Genomic DNA, 21791 nt, shown 5'->3' with positions numbered 1-21791 from the left:
TCTGGGCAAACTTTGTGCCAGCAAATCAGGATGAACGTTCAATAAACAGGTCAGGGCCCCTTAGGCTTCACGATCCATTTTGGAATCTGTGATGGGGTGAAATTTCATCCACTCAGCTCCCTGACCAAAAATGTTGTCCTAATTTGTCTGAGGAACAGATTGTGGGAGCCTGTTCTTCTAGGAATTCAGGGTAGTGCTAGCAAGCATAAGGCGCAAGGAAATGGGGGAAGGGGCAAAAGAGGCCAGGGAGCAGATGAAAAATGTGGGGTGGGGGAGGAAATGAGAGGTGGGGAGCCTGTGTTTTAGGACGGGGTGGCTAGATGGGAGGAACGCCTGGGCTCTCACAGATTGCAGAGTCAGAAGCGCCCGAGGAAGAAGATATTTAAAGGGCTCCCATGGTTCAAAAGAAATGATTTAATTACACACACATAATGATCAGCGTGTGTCGCTGGTATTTACCCAGCATGAGAAAAGGAGGATGGAACGGAAATCAGCCAAAGATAGATGCGAGCTGTTAATTAACAATGTTGGACTGTGTTTCCTCTCTCTCTCTTAAGAAAGGAAGAATGAAAAGGCCTTGCTAAATCAGAAGTGGAAGGATGCAAAAGAGAAGGCGCTGGGTTTTGTACATTCCAGGTGCTGTGGGTGAAGCCGGCCCTACTGTTGGACGAGGCGCAACAGCTGCCTTAAGTGGCGCTTTTGGGGTGCTGTCAAGAGAGGCAGGCTGATCTAAGCCAGGGGCCCAACACACTTGAGAAGCGGTTTGGATGTGGGATTCATAGCCACCAGATCTGTTGATGGTCCCTTGCTCAGGTGGTTTAGAAAAAGGGATAGACAAATCCATGAAGCAGGATGGTCCCCCAGTTGTCGCTGAATTACAACTCCCATCAGCTCTAAACAAGCGTGGCCTATGACTAGAGATGATGGGCGTTACAGTTCTTCAACCTCTGGAATGTGATAGGATCCCTACACCTAGTCTAGAATCCTTCCCTCCTTTTCTAGGGGGCTCCAGATAAAACTGTCCTATCCTCACGCAGTAGGGGAGCTATCGGTAGAGTCAGGGGAATACTGAGGGTTGTAGAAGTACAAAATATATCCATTGGAAAAAATAAATATACCAGAAAGGGAGAGGAAACTAAAAACAACAACAGTCCTACGAGGACTGAGCATGTTTGGCGGCCACAGAATGCAAACTGACTGCTGGGGGCGGGAAGAAAACAATACTGGCAGGTGAAGGGATGGAATGGAGTATCCTGAACAGGAGAATTTCACACCGCAACATTTTGCTGCAGGTCCCAATAGCTAATACCAATTAGCCATGTTCACAGAGTAGAACCTCCGAATACCAGGGGTGCCAGGGACAAACAAACTGGGGAGGACCTCTGCCCTCATGCCCTGCTAATGACATAATAAAAATCATGCCAGTATTTATCATGCCAGGAATCACAGGTAAAATGAACAAAGTTATACGACACTTCGGCCTCTTTCTCTCTCTCTCTCTCTCTCTCTCTCTCTCTCTCTCTCTGTGATTTTACTGCCCAAAGACAAGAGACAGAGGTGTTGATGGATAAATTTAGTGGCGAAAAAGAATAATTTCTCCCATGCTGAACTGAAGGCTGTAAGCTGCCCAGGTGATCTTTTGTGTGATGGGCTTACACAGTGCTTCCCCCCCCCCAAAAAAAAATGTTTAGGGGTACTCTCATTTTCCTACTCATATTGAAATAAAAAGGTAAAGGTAAAGGACCCCTGACAGTTAGGTCCAGTCACAGATGACTCTGGGGTTGCAGCGCTCATCTCGCTTTACAGGCCGAGGGAGCCGGCATTTGTCCGCAGACAGTTTTTCCAGGTCATGTGGCCAGCATGACTAAGCTGCTTCTGGTGCAAGGGAACACCGAAACCAGAGCAGCACACAGAAATGCCATTTACCTTCCTGCCACCGCAGTACCAATTTATCTACTTGCACTTTTTGGCATGCTTTCGAACTGCTAGGTTGGCAGGAGCTGGGACTGAGCAACGGGAGCTCACCCCATCGCAGGGATTTGAACTGCTGACCTTCTGAACAGCAAGCCCAAGAGGTTCAGTGGTTTAGACCACAGCGCCACCTGCGTCCCATTTCATATTGAAATATTGCCCCTCAATGAGGCCAAACTTAGATTCACAAAATGTTTAGGGGTATGCGTCTCCCTGCGTCCCCCCAGAAATAAAACACTGGGCTTATATAAAGGGAATATGTCATGGAAAGTTCTGCTGTGGAAATATTGACCATTAACGCCTGGGTTTTGTATTGCTGACATTAATCCCACCTGTTTTCAGCTTAGAACATTCAGTTCACGTTCATTTGCAATGTAAAACAAACAGCAAATTTCACCAAAATTCCAATAAAGTAAAACATTTGGTGAAGTTTTAGAAGCGGCCAGAGGCATCATTGCGTATTAAGAATGACTACAGCCAATAACTCTGGGCTCAAAACGTTATCTACCTTTCAGAACTACTGGGGTGGCCTTAAGATTAAACTGTATACACAAGTTGCCCAAAAGAATTAAGTTATGGTTAAGGAACATGTCTCCTTACATATGGAAAGTAATCCGATAGGGAACTCTATGATAAGTTCCTGCTCTGATCCCAAGGAGGAGCCTGAGGAACAAGACAGGCTGGTTGTCATGGCACCAAGAAAAACTCCTCAAGAGCCACTTGGTCTGACAAGGGCTGGAGGTGAGCTGAGACCTTTCTCTTGTTTAAAGTGGTTTTTCAAAGTTTCATTCTCCAACTGCAGCCAAACAGAAACCAGGCCTTGGTTTCTGAACGTTGTGAAAGTTGAACGGACTTCTGGAATGGATTCCGTTCAACTTCCAAGGTACCACTGTATACGCAAAGGCAGTATTTATCTTCAGGTGAAAAGATCAGTACACTGCTGCTCTGCACCACTGTAGCCCAAATTCTGCACCATAACAAGCTGAAGGTATAGTGTACACCAGGGGTAGGCAACCTAAGGCCCGGGGGCCAGATGCGGCCCAATCGCCTTCTAAATCCGGCCCGCGGACGGTCTGGGAATCAGCATGATTTTACATGAGTAGAATCTGTCCTTTTATTTAAAATGCTTCTCTGGGTTATTTGTGGGGCATAGGAATTTGTTCTCCCCCCAAAAAAATATATATATATAGTCCGGCCCCCCACATGGTCTGAGGGACAGTGGACCAGCCCATGGCTGAAAAAGGTTGCTGACCCCTGGTGTACATTATGCACAAAGGACCAAAGGCTCCTTTCCCATCATTTATTCTGCTGCTTCTTTTCATGGGGACAGAGGAATCTTAGTCAGACAATGGGTCCATGCAGCTTCAGGACTGTATACTACACTGGTCTTCAACTTGTAAATGTTTTTGGCTGGTGGGTCACAGCCTGATCCAAGGTGGGCTGCAACAGGAGCACTAAATTAAGTAGCAGGTCACCCAAATGTATGTTTGGGTTAAATGTGGGTCCTGGGCCTGAACAGCTTGGAGATGTCTGGTCTATACTGACTAGCAACAGCAGGATTTTAGACTGGAGACATTCACAGCCAACTAGAGATGTGTGTGTGCATGTTTTGAACCCAGAACCACCCCTGAGTGCTGCGCCACTGAGCCGTGGTCTCTGAAGAGCTGTGCAAGGAACTGCAACCCTGCCTCTTGACTACCGTTTTTCTTTTCTATTTTTGCCTTTGCCACAAGTACGTCTTGCCTGAATCAAAACTTGACTCATTTTACACCCTGCTGCAAACATTGCCAGGCAGCTGATTCCACTCTGGTCCCTCTGAAAGCTTTACCGGCTTCCTTGCACCAACTGGTCCGCACGCCTGGGAGACCTCCCAAGCTGGTTCCTGTCACATGGCTCCCGATTTGTAGCACACACAGACCACCACCACCACGAGAACAACAAACCATCCTGTCCCTGCTCATTGTAGGCTTCGTGCCCAGTGTTCATCGCAGCAGGCAGGCACCAACACACACTCCTCGGGCAAAAGGTGCTTAAATGCAGATTTGCACATTAAACCCCTGCTGTGCAGTGAAGGTACAGAGCAGCTGAAGGAGGCAGATGGGTCGGCAGAGAGAAGGGGGGATAATGCAGGGAGGCAGGAAGCAAAGGGGAAATGAGACACAGGAGGGATGCTGGAAAGAAGCATGAGGAAGGCAGTGGCAGAGAGGGAGAAGAGTGATGCTGGCTGAGAACGGTACTAGGCAACATAGCAGATTGAAGGGGGCAGGGCGGGGTGGAGACTCAGCCAGGCTATCCCTGTGGCAGCAAGGAAGATCACAAGAAGAAGAAGAAATAATAATCTGCAGGTTTCTTCAAAGAGAAAACACCCTACAGTGGTACCTCGGGTTACATACGCTTCAGGTTACAGACTCCGCTAATCCAGAAATAGTGCTTCAGGTTCAGAACTTTGCTTCAGGATGAGAACAGAAATTGTGCAGCGGTGGCGGGAGGTCCCATTAGCTAAAGTGGTGCTTCAGGTTAAGAACAGTTTCAGGTTAAGTACGGACCTCCAGAACGAATTAAGTACTTAACCCGAGGTACCACTGTATGTACTTTGAGCAGAGCTTTTCGACAGCAGCAAAAATCTATGAAATGATATAATAAATGGTCAGTTGGATCGTGCCTAGAACATCAGTAAGTTTTTTTTTTAATTGTAAGGCACTTGTATGAACTTTTAATGGCAGGAGCTGCATTGAAAAGGAAGGAGGATTAAATGAGTGTGTGCGAGACAAGATGTTTGAAACACGTTTTACAAATTGGCAAGAAACGTACCACAATTAATCAAGGGTAAGGGTAAGGGACGCGGGTGGCGCTGTGGGTAAAAGCCTCAGTGCCTAGGGCTTGCCGATCGAAAGGTCGGCGGTTCGAATCCCCACGGCGGGGTGCGCTCCCGTTGCTCGGTCCCAGCGCCTGCCAACCTAGCAGTTCGAAAGCACTCCCGGGTGCAAGTAGATAAATAGGAACCGCTTACTAGTGGGAAGGTAAACGGCGTTTCCGTGTGTGGCTCTGGCTCGCCAGAGCAGCAATGTCACGCTGGCCACGTGACCCGGAAGTGTCTCCGGACAGCGCTGGCCCCCGGCCTCTTGAGTGAGATGGGCGCACAACCCTAGAGTCTGTCAAGACTGGCCCGTACGGGCAGGGGTACCTTTACCTTTAAGGAACAATAACCATTTAGCATATTACATTAACATCCCTTTATTCATTTGCACAAAAGTTTGCAAGCATCGACAAGAAATTGCGTTTCAGAAATTCACATATAGCCCCCAAGTAATCCAGGCTGTGTTTTTTCTTCTCAATGTTATTTCACCTGTCTTTGGTTTTTAAAGATTTATGTGTTGTTGATGTTTATACATTTTGTACAAAGTGATGTAATGTGAGGAGTGTTTGTTTCATATGGTGACTTAGCTGTCAATATATCGTACCGTATGATAGATTTTTGTCCTGGCCAAAGAAGAAACCTTTGAGAATTCCTCCTTCAGCAAAACTTTGAGAGGTCCTCTAGCTTTCGTTCTCCTTGCTAGTAAAGATTTGATGCTCCAGCTCTGGCAGCAAAACACCAGGCAGCAGCTGAAGTCCAATAACATTTGGAGGGACACAGATACCTACCGTATTTTTTGCTCTATAAGACTCACTTTTTCCCTCCTAAAAAGTAAGGGGAAATGTGTGTGCGTCTTATGGAGCGAATGCAGGCTGTGCAGCTATCCCAGAAGCCAGAACAGCAAGAGGGATTGCTGCTTTCACTGCGCAGTGATCCCCCTTGCTGTTCTGGCTTCTGAGATTCAGAATATTTTTTTTCTTGTTTTCCTCCTCCAAAAACTAGGTGCGTCTTGTGGTCTGGTGCGTCTTATAGAGCGAAAAATACGGTAATCTCTGACAACGGAGGCTGGTCCATTTGTATAAATGGGGCCGTGGTCCACCAACATCAGCCAGCTGGTGGTTTGGTTGGATGCAGAGGAATGGTGGGAGGAACCAGCTGGGGAAGGTTCAGAGTCCAGGGAGTGGTGGTGGGACAATGATTAGTGGTCAGAGGGAGAAGAGGTAGCAGGCTGGGAAGAGGGGGTATTGGAAGATGAAGAGGTAACAGGGCTTAGTGAGCAGGGAGGATTTGTGGCAGAGAGAAGTTCAGAATCAGGGACAGAAGCTGAAACAGGAAAGTGGGATGTGTGACGCCAAGAGGCAGAGAGGAGTCCAGCTGGTGCAGAATCACGGGTGTCTCCCCCTCCTTCTGCAACAAGCTTTCCTCCCTACTTGTCTCCCAAAATCAGAAGAGGCACAACAAGGGAGGAGGAGAGTTTAGCTGCACACAGGCACAGTCTCCGATCGCTTGAAAAAAGGCCTGGTGTGGAGGCATCTTGGCAACTGATTTTCATTGAAGAAGACCACTGGGAATGAGTTGCTCTGCTCATTGGGCCTGACACTCAGCTAAATCTGTGGAGGTTGTGTTTTTGCTAATACAGTGGTACCTCGGGTTATAGACGCTTCAGATTACAGACTCTTCAGGTTACAGACTCCGCTAACCCAGAAATAGTACCTCGGGTTAAGAACTTTGCTTCAGGATGAGAACAGAAATCGTGTGGCAGTGGCGCGGCGGCAGCGGGAGGCCCCATTAGCTAAAGTGGTGCTTCAGGTTAAGAACAGTTTCAGGTTAAGAAAGGACCTCCAGAACGAATTAAGTTCTTAACCTGAGGTACCACTGTAAAGACTTAACTCCACCTTTGAACTGAGTGATTCCTGACCTGCAGCAGGTATTAGCTGGCTCTTCCTGTCCTTGGCTCTGGTTCCGCCTACTGTGGGGCTCCCTGCCACCTGCCCCACCAGTCACAATGGGCACCAGACCCCGCTAATCCCCGAGATTGTAAATCACAGTCTGAGCCCTGACTGTGGCACTGCCGTGTGACGTACAGCACCTAGCAACGCCGCAGGCACTTATGTGTTACGTAGAAGGTTGTTTCAGGAGTTATGGGTCTTTGTAGGGAGGGAGTTCTAGAGGATGGGTACTTCAGAAGAAAAGGCTGCTAGCTAATATTGTTATACATGAGATTAATTGGCAGTAGAGCTGTAAGGATCTTCCTTACCTGTGTGCTGTTGAGGTCACACTGGTGGGTGTTTGCAAACCATCCCTGTCCACTGGCACACTGGTTTATGTCAATCTTCTGGATTCTAACATCCATCCTCAGAACTCCCCTGGAACAGATAACACAAGAGGTTAGGCATGCAATGTAGGAGGCAGGAGGTAAAGGTAAGGTAAAGGACCTCTGGATGGTGAAGTCCAGTCAAAGGTGTCTATGGGGTGCGGCGCTCATCTCTCTTTCAGGCCGCGGGAGCTGGCATTTGTCCACAGACAGCTTTCCGGGTGGGTCATGTGGCCAGCATGACTAAATCACTTCTGGCACAACGGGACACTGTGATGGAAGCCAGAAAGCACGGAAAAGCTTCCTGCCACAGTGGTACCTATCTATCTATTTGCACTGGTGTGCTTTCGAACTGCTAGGTTGGCAGGAGCTGGGACAGAGCAACAGGAGCTCATCCCGTTGTGGGGATTCAAACCGCCGACCTTCCAATCGGCAAGCCCAAGAGGTTCAGTGGTTTAGACCACAGCGCCACACAACACCTGGGTCTTCTGCAGAGTCACAGGTCTGAGGGTTGCTACAGACACTGCCACAGCTGGCTGATATGAGTAAATAACTGCTCCCATGAGCAACCTGTGCTCATCAGCAGGGAAATGATGTTTGATGTTGGGTCACGCCATAAATCGTGGGAGAGTAAAGAGATGATTAAGACTATTCTTCATTGGGGAGCAAGGATTTAATCCAAACTATGTAGAACATGAGGATCTAGATGATGGTGATGATTCAAATATACAGACCACTTCACAGCCTGAAGCCAGCATGGCCTGCCACCCCAAGTGCTGAGGAGCAGGGGTTGCAAACCATTTTAGGTCCATGGGTCCATAGGTACATTTTTATTTTTAAGCAAGTGCCAAGGGCACTACGTCATCTGATCACTTCTCAGGGCCCTTTGTCAGATCAGTGTGTGCGTGTGCACATGTACACACACTCTATTTTTTCCATGTAATCGTTGGCTCTATTAATTTGAGCCTTGAGAAGCACATAGAGCTGAGAGAGGAAGTGGAAAGAGTGTCACTTTTCCAACTTCCTGTTTCTGCTCTATGTGGTAAGCCCACTCATAGCCAAGGATCAGCGAACGTGAGCCTCAGAGGCTTCATACACTACAGAGAAAGACCTCAGGGGCACAATACCATACCCTCCAACATTTCTCCAATGATAATAGGGACATCCCATTCCAAAATGATAATTTTACTATTTATACCCCACACATCTTAATGGGTTGCCTCAGGCACTCAGGGCAGCTCCCAACATATATACAGTGGTACCTTGCAAGACGAATGCCTCGCAAGACGGAAACTTGCAAGACGAAAGGGTTTTTGGTTTTTTTAGTTGCTTCGCAAGACGATTTTCCCTATGGGCTTGCTTCGCAAGACGGAAACGTCTTGCAAGTTTGTTTCCTTTTTCTTAAAACCATTAATACAGTTGCGACTTGACTTCGAGGAGCAACTCATAGCACGCGGTGTGGTAGCCTTTTTTGAGGTTTTTGAATACTTTGGTGATTTTTGAAGCTTTTCCAAAACTTTCCCGAAACCGTGCTTCGCAAGACGAAAAATTCGCAAGACGAAAAAACTCGCAGAACGAATTAATTTCATCTTGCGAGGCACCACTGTATATATAAACATAATAAAACATGAAACATTTTTTAAAAAAACCCCAAAGCTTCCCTATACACTAAGGATTGCCTTCAGATGGCTCGGGGGTCGAATAACTCCATACTCTCCGACATTTCTCCACCGAAAATAGGGACATCTTAAGGAAAAGCAGCACATTCTGTGATAAATCAGAAACCGGGACGGCTTCTCTAAATCAGGGACGCCCCCGGAAAATAGGGACACTTGGAGGGTCTGCAATAGTGCCCACGGGGGCCATGTTGGCAATCCCAGCTGTGGAGGTTGCTGTCCCATCCACACTGTTGGAGTAAGATTCAATGGTCAAATTGAATGGTTTCTCTGTGATGAAGGGGTATGTGTCAACTTGACCTTTGCCTCAGAAAGTGAAATGTGTTCTGTCAGCCCTGGAGATGAGGTTCTAAGTATGGACAAAGCATCATTTCCTTCCTATTGAGTAGTCTGCTTCCTCCCCATACATCTAGGGATAACGTCTCTCCAGGTAGACTTCAACCCTGACAATCACTTCACGTTTTAAAAGATTGGGATGGAGAACCTGTGGCCCTCCAGATGTGGTTGGACTTGAACTCCCATCATTCCTGAAACAGATAAGGGCTGGAGTTCATCAACACCTGGAGGGCCACAGATCCTTGATTTGTGTGCCTAAACCCTCAGACCTGGCATTCAGGATGGCTTAGGCAGTTTCTCACTTTTTTTTCCAAATGAGGTCTCCACCTTTCCACATCAGCTTGCAATTAAAGGGGGAGGGAGAGAGTCCTCCTGAAATTTAATCAGCATTTTAGTCCAAATATACCCTGGCATTAAAATGGCGCTGGTATATGTGTTTTTATATTATTTTATTTTTCCTTGAGCGTTTAACTTTTGTAATTGTTTTGCTTCGATACTGGTCAATGACCGTAATAAAATCACTTAACTATACACACACTCAATTTTTGTATGCAATTTTGAGTGATATACACATTCTTCCAAGGCACGTTTCCTGTAACTGTTATGTTTTCCCTACTATAGGGTTGCCATATTTCAAAAAGTAAAAACCAGGGCACCCTGAAAGTTGTTGAGCTTTCTTTAGGAAAACCCCAAAGTCCCCCCCCCCCAAAAAAGATCCAAAGTTGCCTAAGATGCAGGACAATGTGCCACATTTCATAAATCCCCCCCCCCCGACTTCAATTTTTAATGCATACTTTAGCCTAAGATAAACATTTTTGCACAGGTTACTTGGCTGGAGAACTGTATTTGCAGAAGAAGAATTTTATTATTTGTACCCTGCCATCTGACTGAGTTGCCCCAGCCACTCTGGGTGGCTTCCAGCATACAGTCATACCTTGGGTTACAGACGCTTCAGGTTGCGTTTTTTTTTTTGGGTTGTGGACCCACCGAAACCCAGAAGTACCGGAACGGGTTACTTCCAAATTTCAGCGGTCGCGCATGCGCCAAAGCAGGTTGCGAATGCTGTGGGTTGCAAATGTGCACCCTGCACGGACCACGTTCTCAACCCAAGCATCCACTGTATACAAAAACATAATAAAACATGAAACACTGAAAAACTTCCCTACACAGGGCTGGCTTCAGGTGTCTTCTAAAGGTTGTATAGTTACTTATCTCCTTGACACCAGAGAAGTGCAAATTTGGAAGGGTGACTGATTCAGTTCACATCTTGTTTCAGGAAGCGCAAATGAGGTTGGTTCGCCTTTAAATGGAACTTTCAAGGAACAACCTGCCCCTCCTTACAGACTGGAATCCATGCCCTTAAAGGTAAAGGTACCCCTGCCCGTACGGGCCAGTCTTGACAGACTCTAGGGTTGTGTGCCCATCTCACTCAAGAGGCCGGGGGCCAGCGCTGTCCGGAGACACTTCCAGGTCACGTGGCCAGCATGACATCGCTGCTCTGGCGAGCCAGAACCGCACACGGAAACGCCGTTTACCTTCCCGCTAGTAAGCGGTCCCTATTTATCTACTTGCACCCGGGAGTACTTTCGAACTGCTAGGTTGGCAGGCGCTGGGACCAAACAACGGGAGCGCACCCCGCCGTGGGGATTCGAACCGCCGACCTTTCAATCGGCAAGCCCTAGGCGCTGAGGCTTTTACCCACAGCGCCACCCACGTCTCCATGCCCTTAACTACATCTAAATTCTGCAAGTCAGAATCTCAAGAGTCACTGTCAAGGATGCAATTTCCCGGGAGCTGAAATGGATACGTAACTAAGACACATGAACAACATACATGCTCACAAATGGCCTGGAGAGTGTGCCCTTTTCCAGATGGACGCAGGCTTTTGCGCTTGCCTGAACTCTGGAACAGACAGATCTGAAGCAGCCAAACAGGGTCACCGCATGGGGAACAACCTGTTTGTTGATTATTTATGTACTACTACACTGGCTAGCAGCTGTTGGTCAACGCACAGGGGGAGGATGGACTTATCAGATATAGGACACTATGAAACACACACACACAATTTCTCAACAGTGTGACTGGGGGCGGGGGGAGCCTAAAAGGACTTATATATGGTGCAGAAAGAGCTTGCTCATTCAAAGGGCAAGAGTAGACAGGCAGACACATAGACAGGCCTGTGGTCGAGACATAGAGGGACCGATCAGCATTCGGCCACGAACAAATTAAGATTGTAAATCAGGAAGAGGTTTATTTTAGATTATAACATTTTTTTTTTAAGTCCAAGGTGGGAAGGGGGAAATCATTTTTAAAAAGTAAAGGTAAACACATTTACTTACTAAATTTGCATACCACCTTTTACCCGAAAACTACAACTAAGCCAGAATGCGGCAGCTAGACTGGTGACTGGGAGTAGCTGCCAAGGCCATATAACACCAGTCCTACATTGGGTCCCGGTACATTTCCGAGCACAATTCAAAGTGTTGGTGCTGACCTTTAAAGCCCTAAATGGCCTCAGCCCAGTATACCTGAAGGAGCATCTCCACCCCCATCATTCAGCCCAAGAAGTGATGGTTACAGGGAGCCAGGCAGAGGGTCTTCTTGGTAGTGGCGACTGCCCTGTGGAACACCCTTCCATCAGATGTCAAGGAAATTAACAACTTTTAGAAGATATCTGAAGGCAGCCCTGTTTAGGGAAGCTTTTAATCACTGGTGTTTTATTGTGTTTTTAATATTCTGTTGGGAGCTGCCCAGAATGGCTGGGGAAACCCAGCCAGATGGGTGGGGTATAAATGTTGTTGTTGTTGTTACCACAGGATTATATTGGTCCATAAGAAGACAATATTCAGGCAATACCTTTATTAGGCCATCTAAAATGTCACAGAATCGCAGGCACATTATTTGAGTCCTCCAGAATTCTTCCATTGGACTAGATGGTAAAATGAGCAAGGATGGAGACAGGGTGGAGATCTACACGATCTGGATTTTCCCTTGCCATGGAAAATCCTAAAACTAGCCTGTTATACATCTGTAGTCAGTGCTGCTGTGGAAGCTCATTATCGTAATGTTATTGCTATTTGTTGGAAGCCGCCCGGAGTGGCTGGGGTAACCCAGTCAGATGGGAAACACACACACACACACACACACACACACACACACACACACACACAGAGAGAGAGAGAGAGAGAGAGATATCTTTCAAGCGGCCCAAACGACAAGTATTTCCACTAATTGTCAATAACAATAACAATATATTTATAACCCGCCCATCTGATAGGGTTTCCCAGCCACTCTGGGTGGCTTCCAACAAAATATTAAAAACACGAGAAAAGATCAAACATTAAAAACTTCCCTAAAGAGAGTTGCCTTCAGATGTCTTCTATAAATCAGATGGTAGTTTATTTCTGACATCTGATGGGAGGGCGTTGAACAGAGAGGGCACCACTACCAAGAAGGCCCTCTGCCTGGTTCTCTGTAACTTTGCTTCTCGCAGTGAGGGAACCGCCAGAAGGCCCTTGGCACACCCCAAAACTAAGCAACCTGATTTGAATAAACTGTCTCCATGTGTGAGGGCTGAGCTTCAGAAAACAACAATGAATGCCGTGCTTTTGCACACGTTTTATTGATAACGCCTCTGCAAGCTTCACTCCAAACATCACGCTTGCACAAGTGCGGTCAAGAAATATTGGTTCAGCTCTGGAAGTTTCACACACCTTCGAAATCCAGCAGCATGTCAAATTTGACTCAAGCGTTTCCAAATTTCACATCTTCAATGGGATTGGAGCAGCGCCTTTTCTTGTTCACCCCTTTGCCCCTTTTTTGTGTCAATATATTTTAGACTGTAAGCCTGCAGAGAGGGGGCTGTGTCCTGTTTTGCAGAAAAGTGTCTTCTTTTTTTTGAAGGGCTGTCTCACCCAAGTCCAGTTTAAATATTAGGAAATCTAAGAAAGGAGAGCAGGAAGGGCTTTGACGTTGCCCGTCAATTTTGAGCAAATGTAAAAAGGATGGTCTGCCAACCTAGCAATTTTGAGCAACACCTAGGCAGCGGACCGAGCAGACACTCAGATCACCTGGCCACAATCTTCCCCACTATCATGAATTGAATTATATTTCTAATTCAATAAATTATAGTCATTATTTCGAAGTTTGCACCTATACATTTGAAGCAGCATGTGCAAATGTTATGCAGATAGATGCTTTTCTTTTTTTTGAGATGCATTTCCTCGTGTTCTCTTTAGCTACCCTGCTTGGAGAAGGGACCACGTTGTGGGAGGGCAGCTCTCTGCTCCTTTTGCCCCTCTGTTGCCCCTTCTCCTGTACTCCAGGAGACAGAGTGGTACTTGCTGGGGGAATGGGGAGTTGCCCGAATGTGTTACCTGCTAGAGGTCCGCTGAGTGTGTGGAACTGAATTCTTCCCGAAAACCCTACTGTGCGGGGGCATTGAGGAAGGTTAGGTTACACTCTTCCCTTCAGGGGCATCTTTACCCGGGAGTGTAAGGGGTGTGGGGCACCCGGGCGCCGAATTCTGGGGGGCGCCAGGCTGCCACCGACTGCGCCCTGGTGACTGTGCGGCTGGACTCCGACATCGCTCCAAATCTGTGTTGGCCAGATCTGGCAGAAAAGGCGGTACAGGGCCACTCCCTGCCCCAGCACCTTCCCTGGGCTGCTCAGCTGTGGGGCCCGGCGGCAATTCGCCTCGCTTCACCTTTGCAATGCCCCACCTGCCAGACACAGCCAAGCAGGTACTGAGGTGCTGCTGCCACTGTCCATGTGCACTGGGCACGCCAGAGGAGAAGGCCTCATGCCGCCCCCAGAATGACCAACCTCAACCCCCTGCTCTGAACAGGCAGCCAGAGAGGAAGGAGAAATGTAAGGAGCCCCGCCATGCGACCCCTGGCTGGGCTGGTCCAGGCTGCAGAGCCTGGTGCACAGAGCTGTGCTCCATGTGGCTTTTCAACAGCTCCATCCCGCAAGCAACGTGGTTTTCGCCCAAAGCATGCGTGGAGGTTGCCTGGTGCTTGCCTTTCCCCAGGTGGGAATGCGGGAAGTAGTTAGTCACGAGATCCGTCGTGTCAAAATTTGGGGGCGCTGGGTGGATCTTTGCACCCCGGTGGCGCATATGCTAAAGATGGCCCTGCTTCCCTTCATCCCAAACTGATGAGAGAGGCTCTGGTTATTGCTATGGGACTGGAGATCCAGGGCATGCTAAGACTGGACACAGAATGGCCACTGAAACTCATCCCTGGCTACCAACTCCAATCTTTTAGCTGGAGGTGGGAGGGATGGAAGTTCTTCCTCTAACCACCACTTCACTAGGGGCTTTCCTCAAGGACCACATTTCGTCCTGAGGTTTAACCTAACTCTTTACTCCTTGTAGTAGGATGCCATGGTTTTGCAAAACCCATTCTCATCAGATTGTTCTCCCTCTTAATTCTCAAATCCTTTAAAAACCGGGCACTAGACCCCCTGCCTTCTTCTCTATAGGCACAATTTGCATTCTCACCAAGCTGACATGGGTTTTGGCCTACCGTAGGCTTGGCCACTGCTGTTTTTGCCATCCTCAGCCAGTAGCAAAAGCAGGAAGTTTATTACGTCTTTCCGGGGACGAAAAAGGTGGCTAATCATAGAGCTTCCATCAGTCCCACAGTGGGAAACGGACAGGTATCTAACCTCCCACATCTCTGCCAGAAACTCATAATTGGCCCTTTTACATGCAATAGCTTGGATTTTCAGGATTTTATACCAGGCGGATGCTGAGATATTAGCCATGTCATTGTGGACATGTAAGATTTAAGGTCTCCAGCCTCCCCATTTAAAGATAAAGAGAAATATATTCCTATAACCCAGCAGTGGTGAAATTGTTATCCTTTGTACATTGTTTTAACTCCCATCATCCTCTGCCCAGCATGGCCAATGGTAAGGGATGATGGGAGTTGTAGTCTAGCAACACCTGGAAGCACCACATTGATTCCTGATCTGGAGGAAAACAAATTCTTTGTCTTTGGTCATCTTTTTTCCTGGGATTTTTTTTGGGGGGGGGGGGGCTACTGAGTATTGGAAGACAGGAGTGCCTGGCGTGCTCTGGTCCATGGGGTCATGAAGAGTCGGACACGACTAAACGACTAAACAACAACAACAACTGAGTATTGGCTCTCAGCCCCAGAACATCTTTGAAATCTTAAGTTCAACCCTATAACATGTGAGCTAATATTTTTTAAAGGGTTATTTTGAACCCTTGTGCAGAGTTCCTTTCCCTCGCCTAAGCTCATTTCTCACCATCTCTCTCTCTCTCTCTCTCTCTCTCTCTCTCTCTCTCACACACACACACACACACTCTCTTTTGGGATTAGTGAGGACTGTCCAGGACAGAGTACATGGTTGGTGAACATGAATGAACAAATCAGACTTCTAAAACAATATTGCAATAATACAATCATAAAACTTGCTCTGAGCACCTGTTCTGAGCAAGAATCCCTTTTAGGCAACTGGATAAGGACGCTTTAGACGTACTGGAGTATCCCAATCTCCCAAACCAGAAATCATAGACAAGCCAGGCTAATAACAACTTCTGTGGACTATTAACTTTTGGGTCTTTCTCTGGGTATGTGGGAAGAGAAGGTGGCAGCAGCCTCTGAACAATGCCCCTTGCTGAGCAACGGCATCCCTGTACCTTGGCTCAAGGGACTTTCCATCCAGGCTGCAGCCCCCAGCACTATTACGTGTTAAGGACCCCGGTGTTTACCCACCACAGCACTGTTGTAAAGGACAGCACTGATGCAGCAGTGCCTGGAGAAAATATAGGGGTCGGCTTGCCTCCTGTGTCCTTGTTTCAAGGGACGCTTCCTTGTTCTATCTTTAAATTTAGTATTGCTAAATAAGGAACTGTTTCTCGATAGAAGGAATAGTCGGCAGGTCGGGTAGGGGGGAGGGGGAGAAATGCTATTCCGTTCACATCTCAAGACTGACCTGCTTAATTTGTACTTCCCAAAACAATAAACAGCACAGAATTTGCAGTTCTCCTAATTTTGCAGTGCAGTTCTCCAGACAAGCAAAGTCTACCAAAATGCATATGCTAGGGTAGAGTGTGCAGATAAGTGCAAATCCTAGTGAAAACAGCAAAAAAAAAAAAAAAAAAAGAGTATTATATGTTAGGGGAAATCACTTTGCTGAAAATGGGAATATTAGGAGCTTGCACTAAAAAAGCTGGTGAATTTTCACGAGACTTAAACAATAATTAAATAGCAAAACTGATGTGAAATGTGGAGGGGGAAATTAGAAACCGAGAAAAACCGAAATGGACAGATTCGCCCATCCCTGGTGGCAAGCATATATGTGAGGGACTTTCTCTCCTCACTTCAGGCCCAGCTTCTGCTGTGTCTGAACAAATGGGCAGGTGGATAAAATAATGGCCTGGAGATCCGAGAGCTTACCGGTAATTTGAGTCTGGCATCTCCAAGGCTTGGTCCTGGGACGTGGGAAATCACAGACTAAATGAGCATTGAAATGCTTTCTCTTTGTCCTTGAGAGCCGCCCACCAAAGCCTGGGCCTCAGTGCCCCTGGATCAGAGGACTCCTTTTATTTCAAAACAACCCAACAGACCTTGGTCTGTCCGATATTCCCAGTTATACAGAGGTGAGCACTGGTTACACAGTTGTGAAGAAAGAGAAGGCATGTCCCTTCTCTTTACACATGCTTTTGAGTAGTCTTTATTCATCCTTGCTTTTGTTGTTTCCTTACACTTGAGATCAGCTTCTGGGGCAGACTTAAATTGTGTGTGTTTTCTTTTTAAAACCTTTGCAATATTATTGCAAGCCACTGATAGGTTATGATTTTTCTTAATAAATACCACGCTTTTCTGGTAAAGGGAATGGCAAGCCCCCAATCCTGCCTGGCCAAACAAGGATATCAAACAACTTCTCCCCACGTTAACCCTTCCAAGGCTTGCTGTCTACCCAATCCCTGCTTCCCCCACCCAACAGCTGCATTGAAGTTTGGCTTTGTTTATAAAGTTAGGGGACCAAATCAGGGATCTCCTGTGTCACACAAGTAGTTTGGTCCACAACCTCACCCCTCATCACCACCATCCTTCCCCGACTCACTTGAATTCTGGATTTAGATCAGGCTTGAGGCCGTAGAAGGAAGAGGAGAGAGTCACCATCCAGTTGGGCAGGAATTTCCCATCTTCACATTCCAGGAAAGGTGGCGACCACTTGATATGGCTGGTATCCATCACGTAACTATCTCCCTGGCTCCATTTGGGAGTGTCGAGGGTCTTGAGGTCGTTGGTGAGAATCCTCTTGTAGAGCGACGGGGCCCTCTGGAAACGGAAGAAGTTGTACCACTCGTTTTCCCAAGTCAAATTCCTCAAGCTTTCTGCAGAGGCCGAGAGGTCTTGGAGCAAGATCTCATTGTTTTCCTTGGTGGCCTGGAGCATCAATTGGGGCTTGGAAGACACTGGGTGAGCATCGAAGGTCAACACAGCTCTGTAAACTTGGGGGTCTCCATCCATAACGCTTCGGACCAAGGCGTGGTACCACTCAATGTCTTCCTTCACGCTGGACTCCCGGATGTCGTTGGTCTGGAAGACCATGTTGAGGAAATTGGTGGCATGGGCCAGGGTCTCGGTCGCACCGCGCAAGTAGGAACGCAAAGCTGGGGGAGGGCCAGAGGCCTTCCCTGTATCCCTCACCTCAAACCTCCGCGTACAGTTGGCTTGCAAGAGGTGCAACGCCTTTCCAGAGTACAGGAAGGCCGCCGCCGCCTCCGACCCGTCAGGATCTGTTTTATCCAAGTTGGGGGTAGGCACCCAAGTGAAAGTCAAAGCTGAAGAAGAAGGTGAAAGTGGGGAGGGGGAGGAGGAGGAAGGCATCCATTCCTTTGCTTTTGGAGTCCTGGCCTTGGGTGGAGCTGCCCGTTGATACTGGAAGATCCCGGCGGCCCCTAGGAGCTCCAGGTGGAAACACCCAACCAGAAACCCCAACAAGCAGATCTCCATGGTTCGGCAAAAGGGCTCGGGAAACACCAGTCATCCAGCGGGGATCATTTCAGCCACGGGGAAGCCCTCTTGGGAAGTCCCGATGCATCCGGCAGGGTTCTAGAGATCCTCAGGAAGTGGAGGGAGAAAAACCACGAGAAGCAGCGAAGGAAGCCTGCCCATCTCCAAGTGAGGGACATCCCTAAAGGGCATTGGCACACCTGCCAGAGAGTTCTCTGCCTCCTGCTTAGAATTTGCAGGACTTTACCGCTCTCTTTCCGCCTCTCTTGGCCACTCTCGGTGCCTCGCTCTCTCTTTTGCTTCTGTCCTCCCTGGCTGGTGATGGAGCAGACGTCACTACAATATGAGCAGCTGCTGGCACTGGCTCCCCCCTTCTCCTTTCCCCTCCTCAGCTACTATTATATGCCTGGGCTTTTAAATCTCTGCAGATCTACACGCACACACGCACACATGCACGGTTCTATCAACAGCCTCACTTGCTAATGCTTGGAATGGAGAAATCCTGGGTAAGGCCAGAGAGAGAGAGACGAGGGAGGGAGGGAGATGGAAAGGGAACAGTGTCTGTCGCGCGCTCTCTCTCTCTCTCTCTCTCTCTCTCTCTCTCTCTCTCGTCTCACTTTAGTTCCATTAGGGGATATAGGTCTGACAGTGATGCAAGCAACCAAATCCTGCATGGAGTGCCATGGCAACGGGAAATTTGTCTTCCCACCTCACCCCTCCCTTTCTCTCCCCTCCCCGCCTTTATTCGTGTCCCCCCCCCCTTTCCATTCATCAGCTTGACTAACACCATGATAGTCATTTATAAGGTCACCTACTGCCTACTGATGTTTGTATCATGCTGCTAAATATAATTAACTGTTCAAGCACCAGTGAAGGGTGGTGGAAGCGAAAAGGGTGGAAAACAAGGTTGGAGAATTTTCAGACAGGGTGTTCTGTACTGTTGCTTTCTACATGTTGAGATGGAACAGGAGATGTGAGATTGGGGGGGGGGGGAGAGAGAGAAATATAGAATGGAGAGGGTGATTTGAAGGAGAGAGAGAGAGAGAAAGAGAAAGAGAAAGAGAGGCATGGAAGACAATCATGACCTAATCGGAGTCGCCCCCCAGAACCCCCTTTTTAATCCAGCATCTTGGCTCAGCTCTGGACTACATGGCCTTATAATAAAGAAAAGTACCCCTGAGCATACACAAAGTGCATTTTCCTTACCATTGCAACAGAGCGCATTTTACATTCTAGTGGTGTGCTTTCCCATCAGTTGGATGTATAATTCTACATTGCTTGTGCTATCATTTTGTCTTATTGTTTTTGCATACAACCCCTTTCTTTAATTGAGGGAAGGTGTGCCTTTATGCGGAGTGTTCACCATGCCTGCTTATCTCTTAACACTGGTTGTCAATTAGTGCTGCTAATTCAATCTTGCTGAATCCTTCTGCTGTTCTCCATGGCCTTTTGCTTTGCAGCGAAACGAATTTTGACTTGACTCACAAACGCCAGAGACAGTGTTAGAAGCTGAGGTATGAAAACTGGGAGCTAAATGGCACCTTAAGCCTAGGTTATGGACACAACAATCGAATGTCTAGGCACACTTTTTTATATATATAACAAGAATACGAAACTGAAAATGAATGAACTGCAGCCAAATTATTATGTTCATTTTTTCACATGGTCTAGTCCTTCCCCTGCCCACCCCACTAATATTCTTCTCTTCTCCCGTCTTCAGAGAGTAGCTGGAAGTGGGGAGGCAGAAAAGAAGCCCTCCTTACCTTCCACTCTGAAGTTTTAATCTGAAATCTTAGGCTCAGTACTGCACCCAGAGCTCAGAAACTGCTTGCGCTATAATGAAATTCCCTGTTGCAAAATGTGCCTAGAACAGGAGTTGGCAAGGTTTACCTCACTTGGGCCAGTTCACTCCAGCGGAGATCCCCCCCATGGGCCAGATCATGTGTGCTTGTGAGCACATACACCTGCGATTTCCGGTGTCTGCATCTGTGCAGACGTGATTTCCGATGTCTGTGTAGACACGATTTTAGGCAGCTGCGCATGCGCAGACGTGATTTTTGGTGCCACGGAAGCGAGTCCCCGCACCGCGCTGTGTCGGTTTAGCACAGCACGCGGGGACTCGCTGAGCAGGCAGCTCAGTTTGGGAGCAGCTTGTGGGCCAGTTAAATGACCCCCATGGGCCTCTTGTGGCCCATGGGCCTTAGGTTGTCTACCCCTGGCCTAGAACAATGGGAGTTTCAAACACTGTCTGGAAAAGGTGAAGGACATTTGCCAAGAGGAAGTGTGAGCTGGAAGGCAAAAGACCATGAGAAAGACAGGGCCGACCCTACTTTTGGGTAAGGTGAGGTGCCCTGGGAAGTAGTAATGGCCATTGCCCTCAGTTGGAGGACAGAGTTCTGCTTGCCACTTGGGCTGTCCTGTTGCCCTAAAGTAGTCTGCTGCCATCCCTTATTGAAGTAAGGGAGATGTTTGAAGCAGTGGGAGATGTTATGCTGCCATCCCTTATTGAAGTAAGATTCAACTGCCGGGCCAGGCTGCTTCTATACCTAGAACAGAGGTGGATGGTAGGAATGTAAAAAAGTATTATGTTCCATTCCACCCTTGTTGCATGCAGTGCTGTTTCTGTTCCACCACATTTGCCTTCCGCCAACAGCCTCTTGAGAGTCCCATGGACTGCAAGAAGATCAAACGCATCCATTCTTAAGGAAATCAGACCTGAGTGCTCACTGGAAGGACAGATCGTGAAGTTGAGGCTCCAATACTTTGGCCACCTCATGAGAAGAGAAGACTCCCTGGAAAAGACCCTGATGTTGGGAAAGATGGAGGGCACAAGGAGAAGGGGACGACAGAGGATGAGATGGTTGGATAGTGTTCTTGAAGCTACCAACATGAGCCTGACCAAACTGCGGGAGGCGGTGGAAGACAGGAGTGCCTGGCGTGCTCTGGTCCATGGGGTCACGAAGAGTCGGACACGACTAAACGACTAAACAACAAACAGCCTTATTACAGTCGTACCTCGGAAGTTGAATGGAATCTGTTCCGGAAGTCTGTTCAACTTCTAAAACGTTTGGAAACCAAAGAACGTCTTCTGATTGGCTGCAGGAAGCTCCTGCAGCCAATCAGAAGCCGCAGAAGCCCCGTTGGACGTTCGGCTTCCAAAAATAGTTTGCAAACTGGAACAGTCACTTCTGGGTTTGCGGCGTCCGTGAGCCAAAACATTTGAGAACTAAGCTGTTTGAAAACCAAGGTACGACTGTATTTGTCTCTCTGTCCACTGTGGCCAAGTTACGCAAGTCAAGTTACATCGCATTCTCATTGTTCCACCCCGTTCATTTCAATGCAAAGGACACATGGCATAAATTGGGCAGAGTGGGGGAGAGAAACGTAACCAATTACACGTCATTTGCAGACTGAAATTAGGCAACAACAGCAGTAAATACCATTTACAGTCCCTGGACATGGGATGAAGAACACCCACAATTTCCACTCCCGTTTCTCGAAAGAGAGGAAGAGCTGGAAACAAAACTGTCATTCCCTATTTGTGAATCAGAATGCAAGCAAAGGATTCCCCCTGCCCCGCTTCCCTTTAATTCATATTTCAGTTGTATAATTCCTCTAGGGGGCTTTGAAAGCTATTCTGG

At 47.7% G+C, this 21791-nt stretch overlaps 1 protein-coding gene across 1 annotated transcript in view; it reads right to left on the bottom strand.

Annotated features, from left to right (window-relative positions):
* The window catches only part of GPR179 (G protein-coupled receptor 179), a 46860-nt gene extending 28146 nt beyond the window's left edge, over nt 1-18714 (bottom strand). Inside the window, exons 1-2 of the mRNA XM_028702995.2 lie at nt 17255-18714; nt 7086-7194 (exon numbers count right to left, since the gene is read on the bottom strand). Of these exons, the coding sequence (XP_028558828.2) occupies nt 7086-7194; nt 17255-18150 (1005 nt within the window). The 5' untranslated portion in view covers nt 18151-18714. The remainder of the gene's footprint in view (nt 1-7085; nt 7195-17254) is intronic.
* Nucleotides 18715-21791: the final 3077 nt, after the last annotated feature.

This window comes from Podarcis muralis, chromosome 13 (assembly GCF_964188315.1).
Source record: "Podarcis muralis chromosome 13, rPodMur119.hap1.1, whole genome shotgun sequence".
Taxonomy (NCBI): domain Eukaryota; kingdom Metazoa; phylum Chordata; class Lepidosauria; order Squamata; family Lacertidae; genus Podarcis; species Podarcis muralis.
This window is presented reverse-complemented; position numbering and strand designations above follow the sequence as displayed.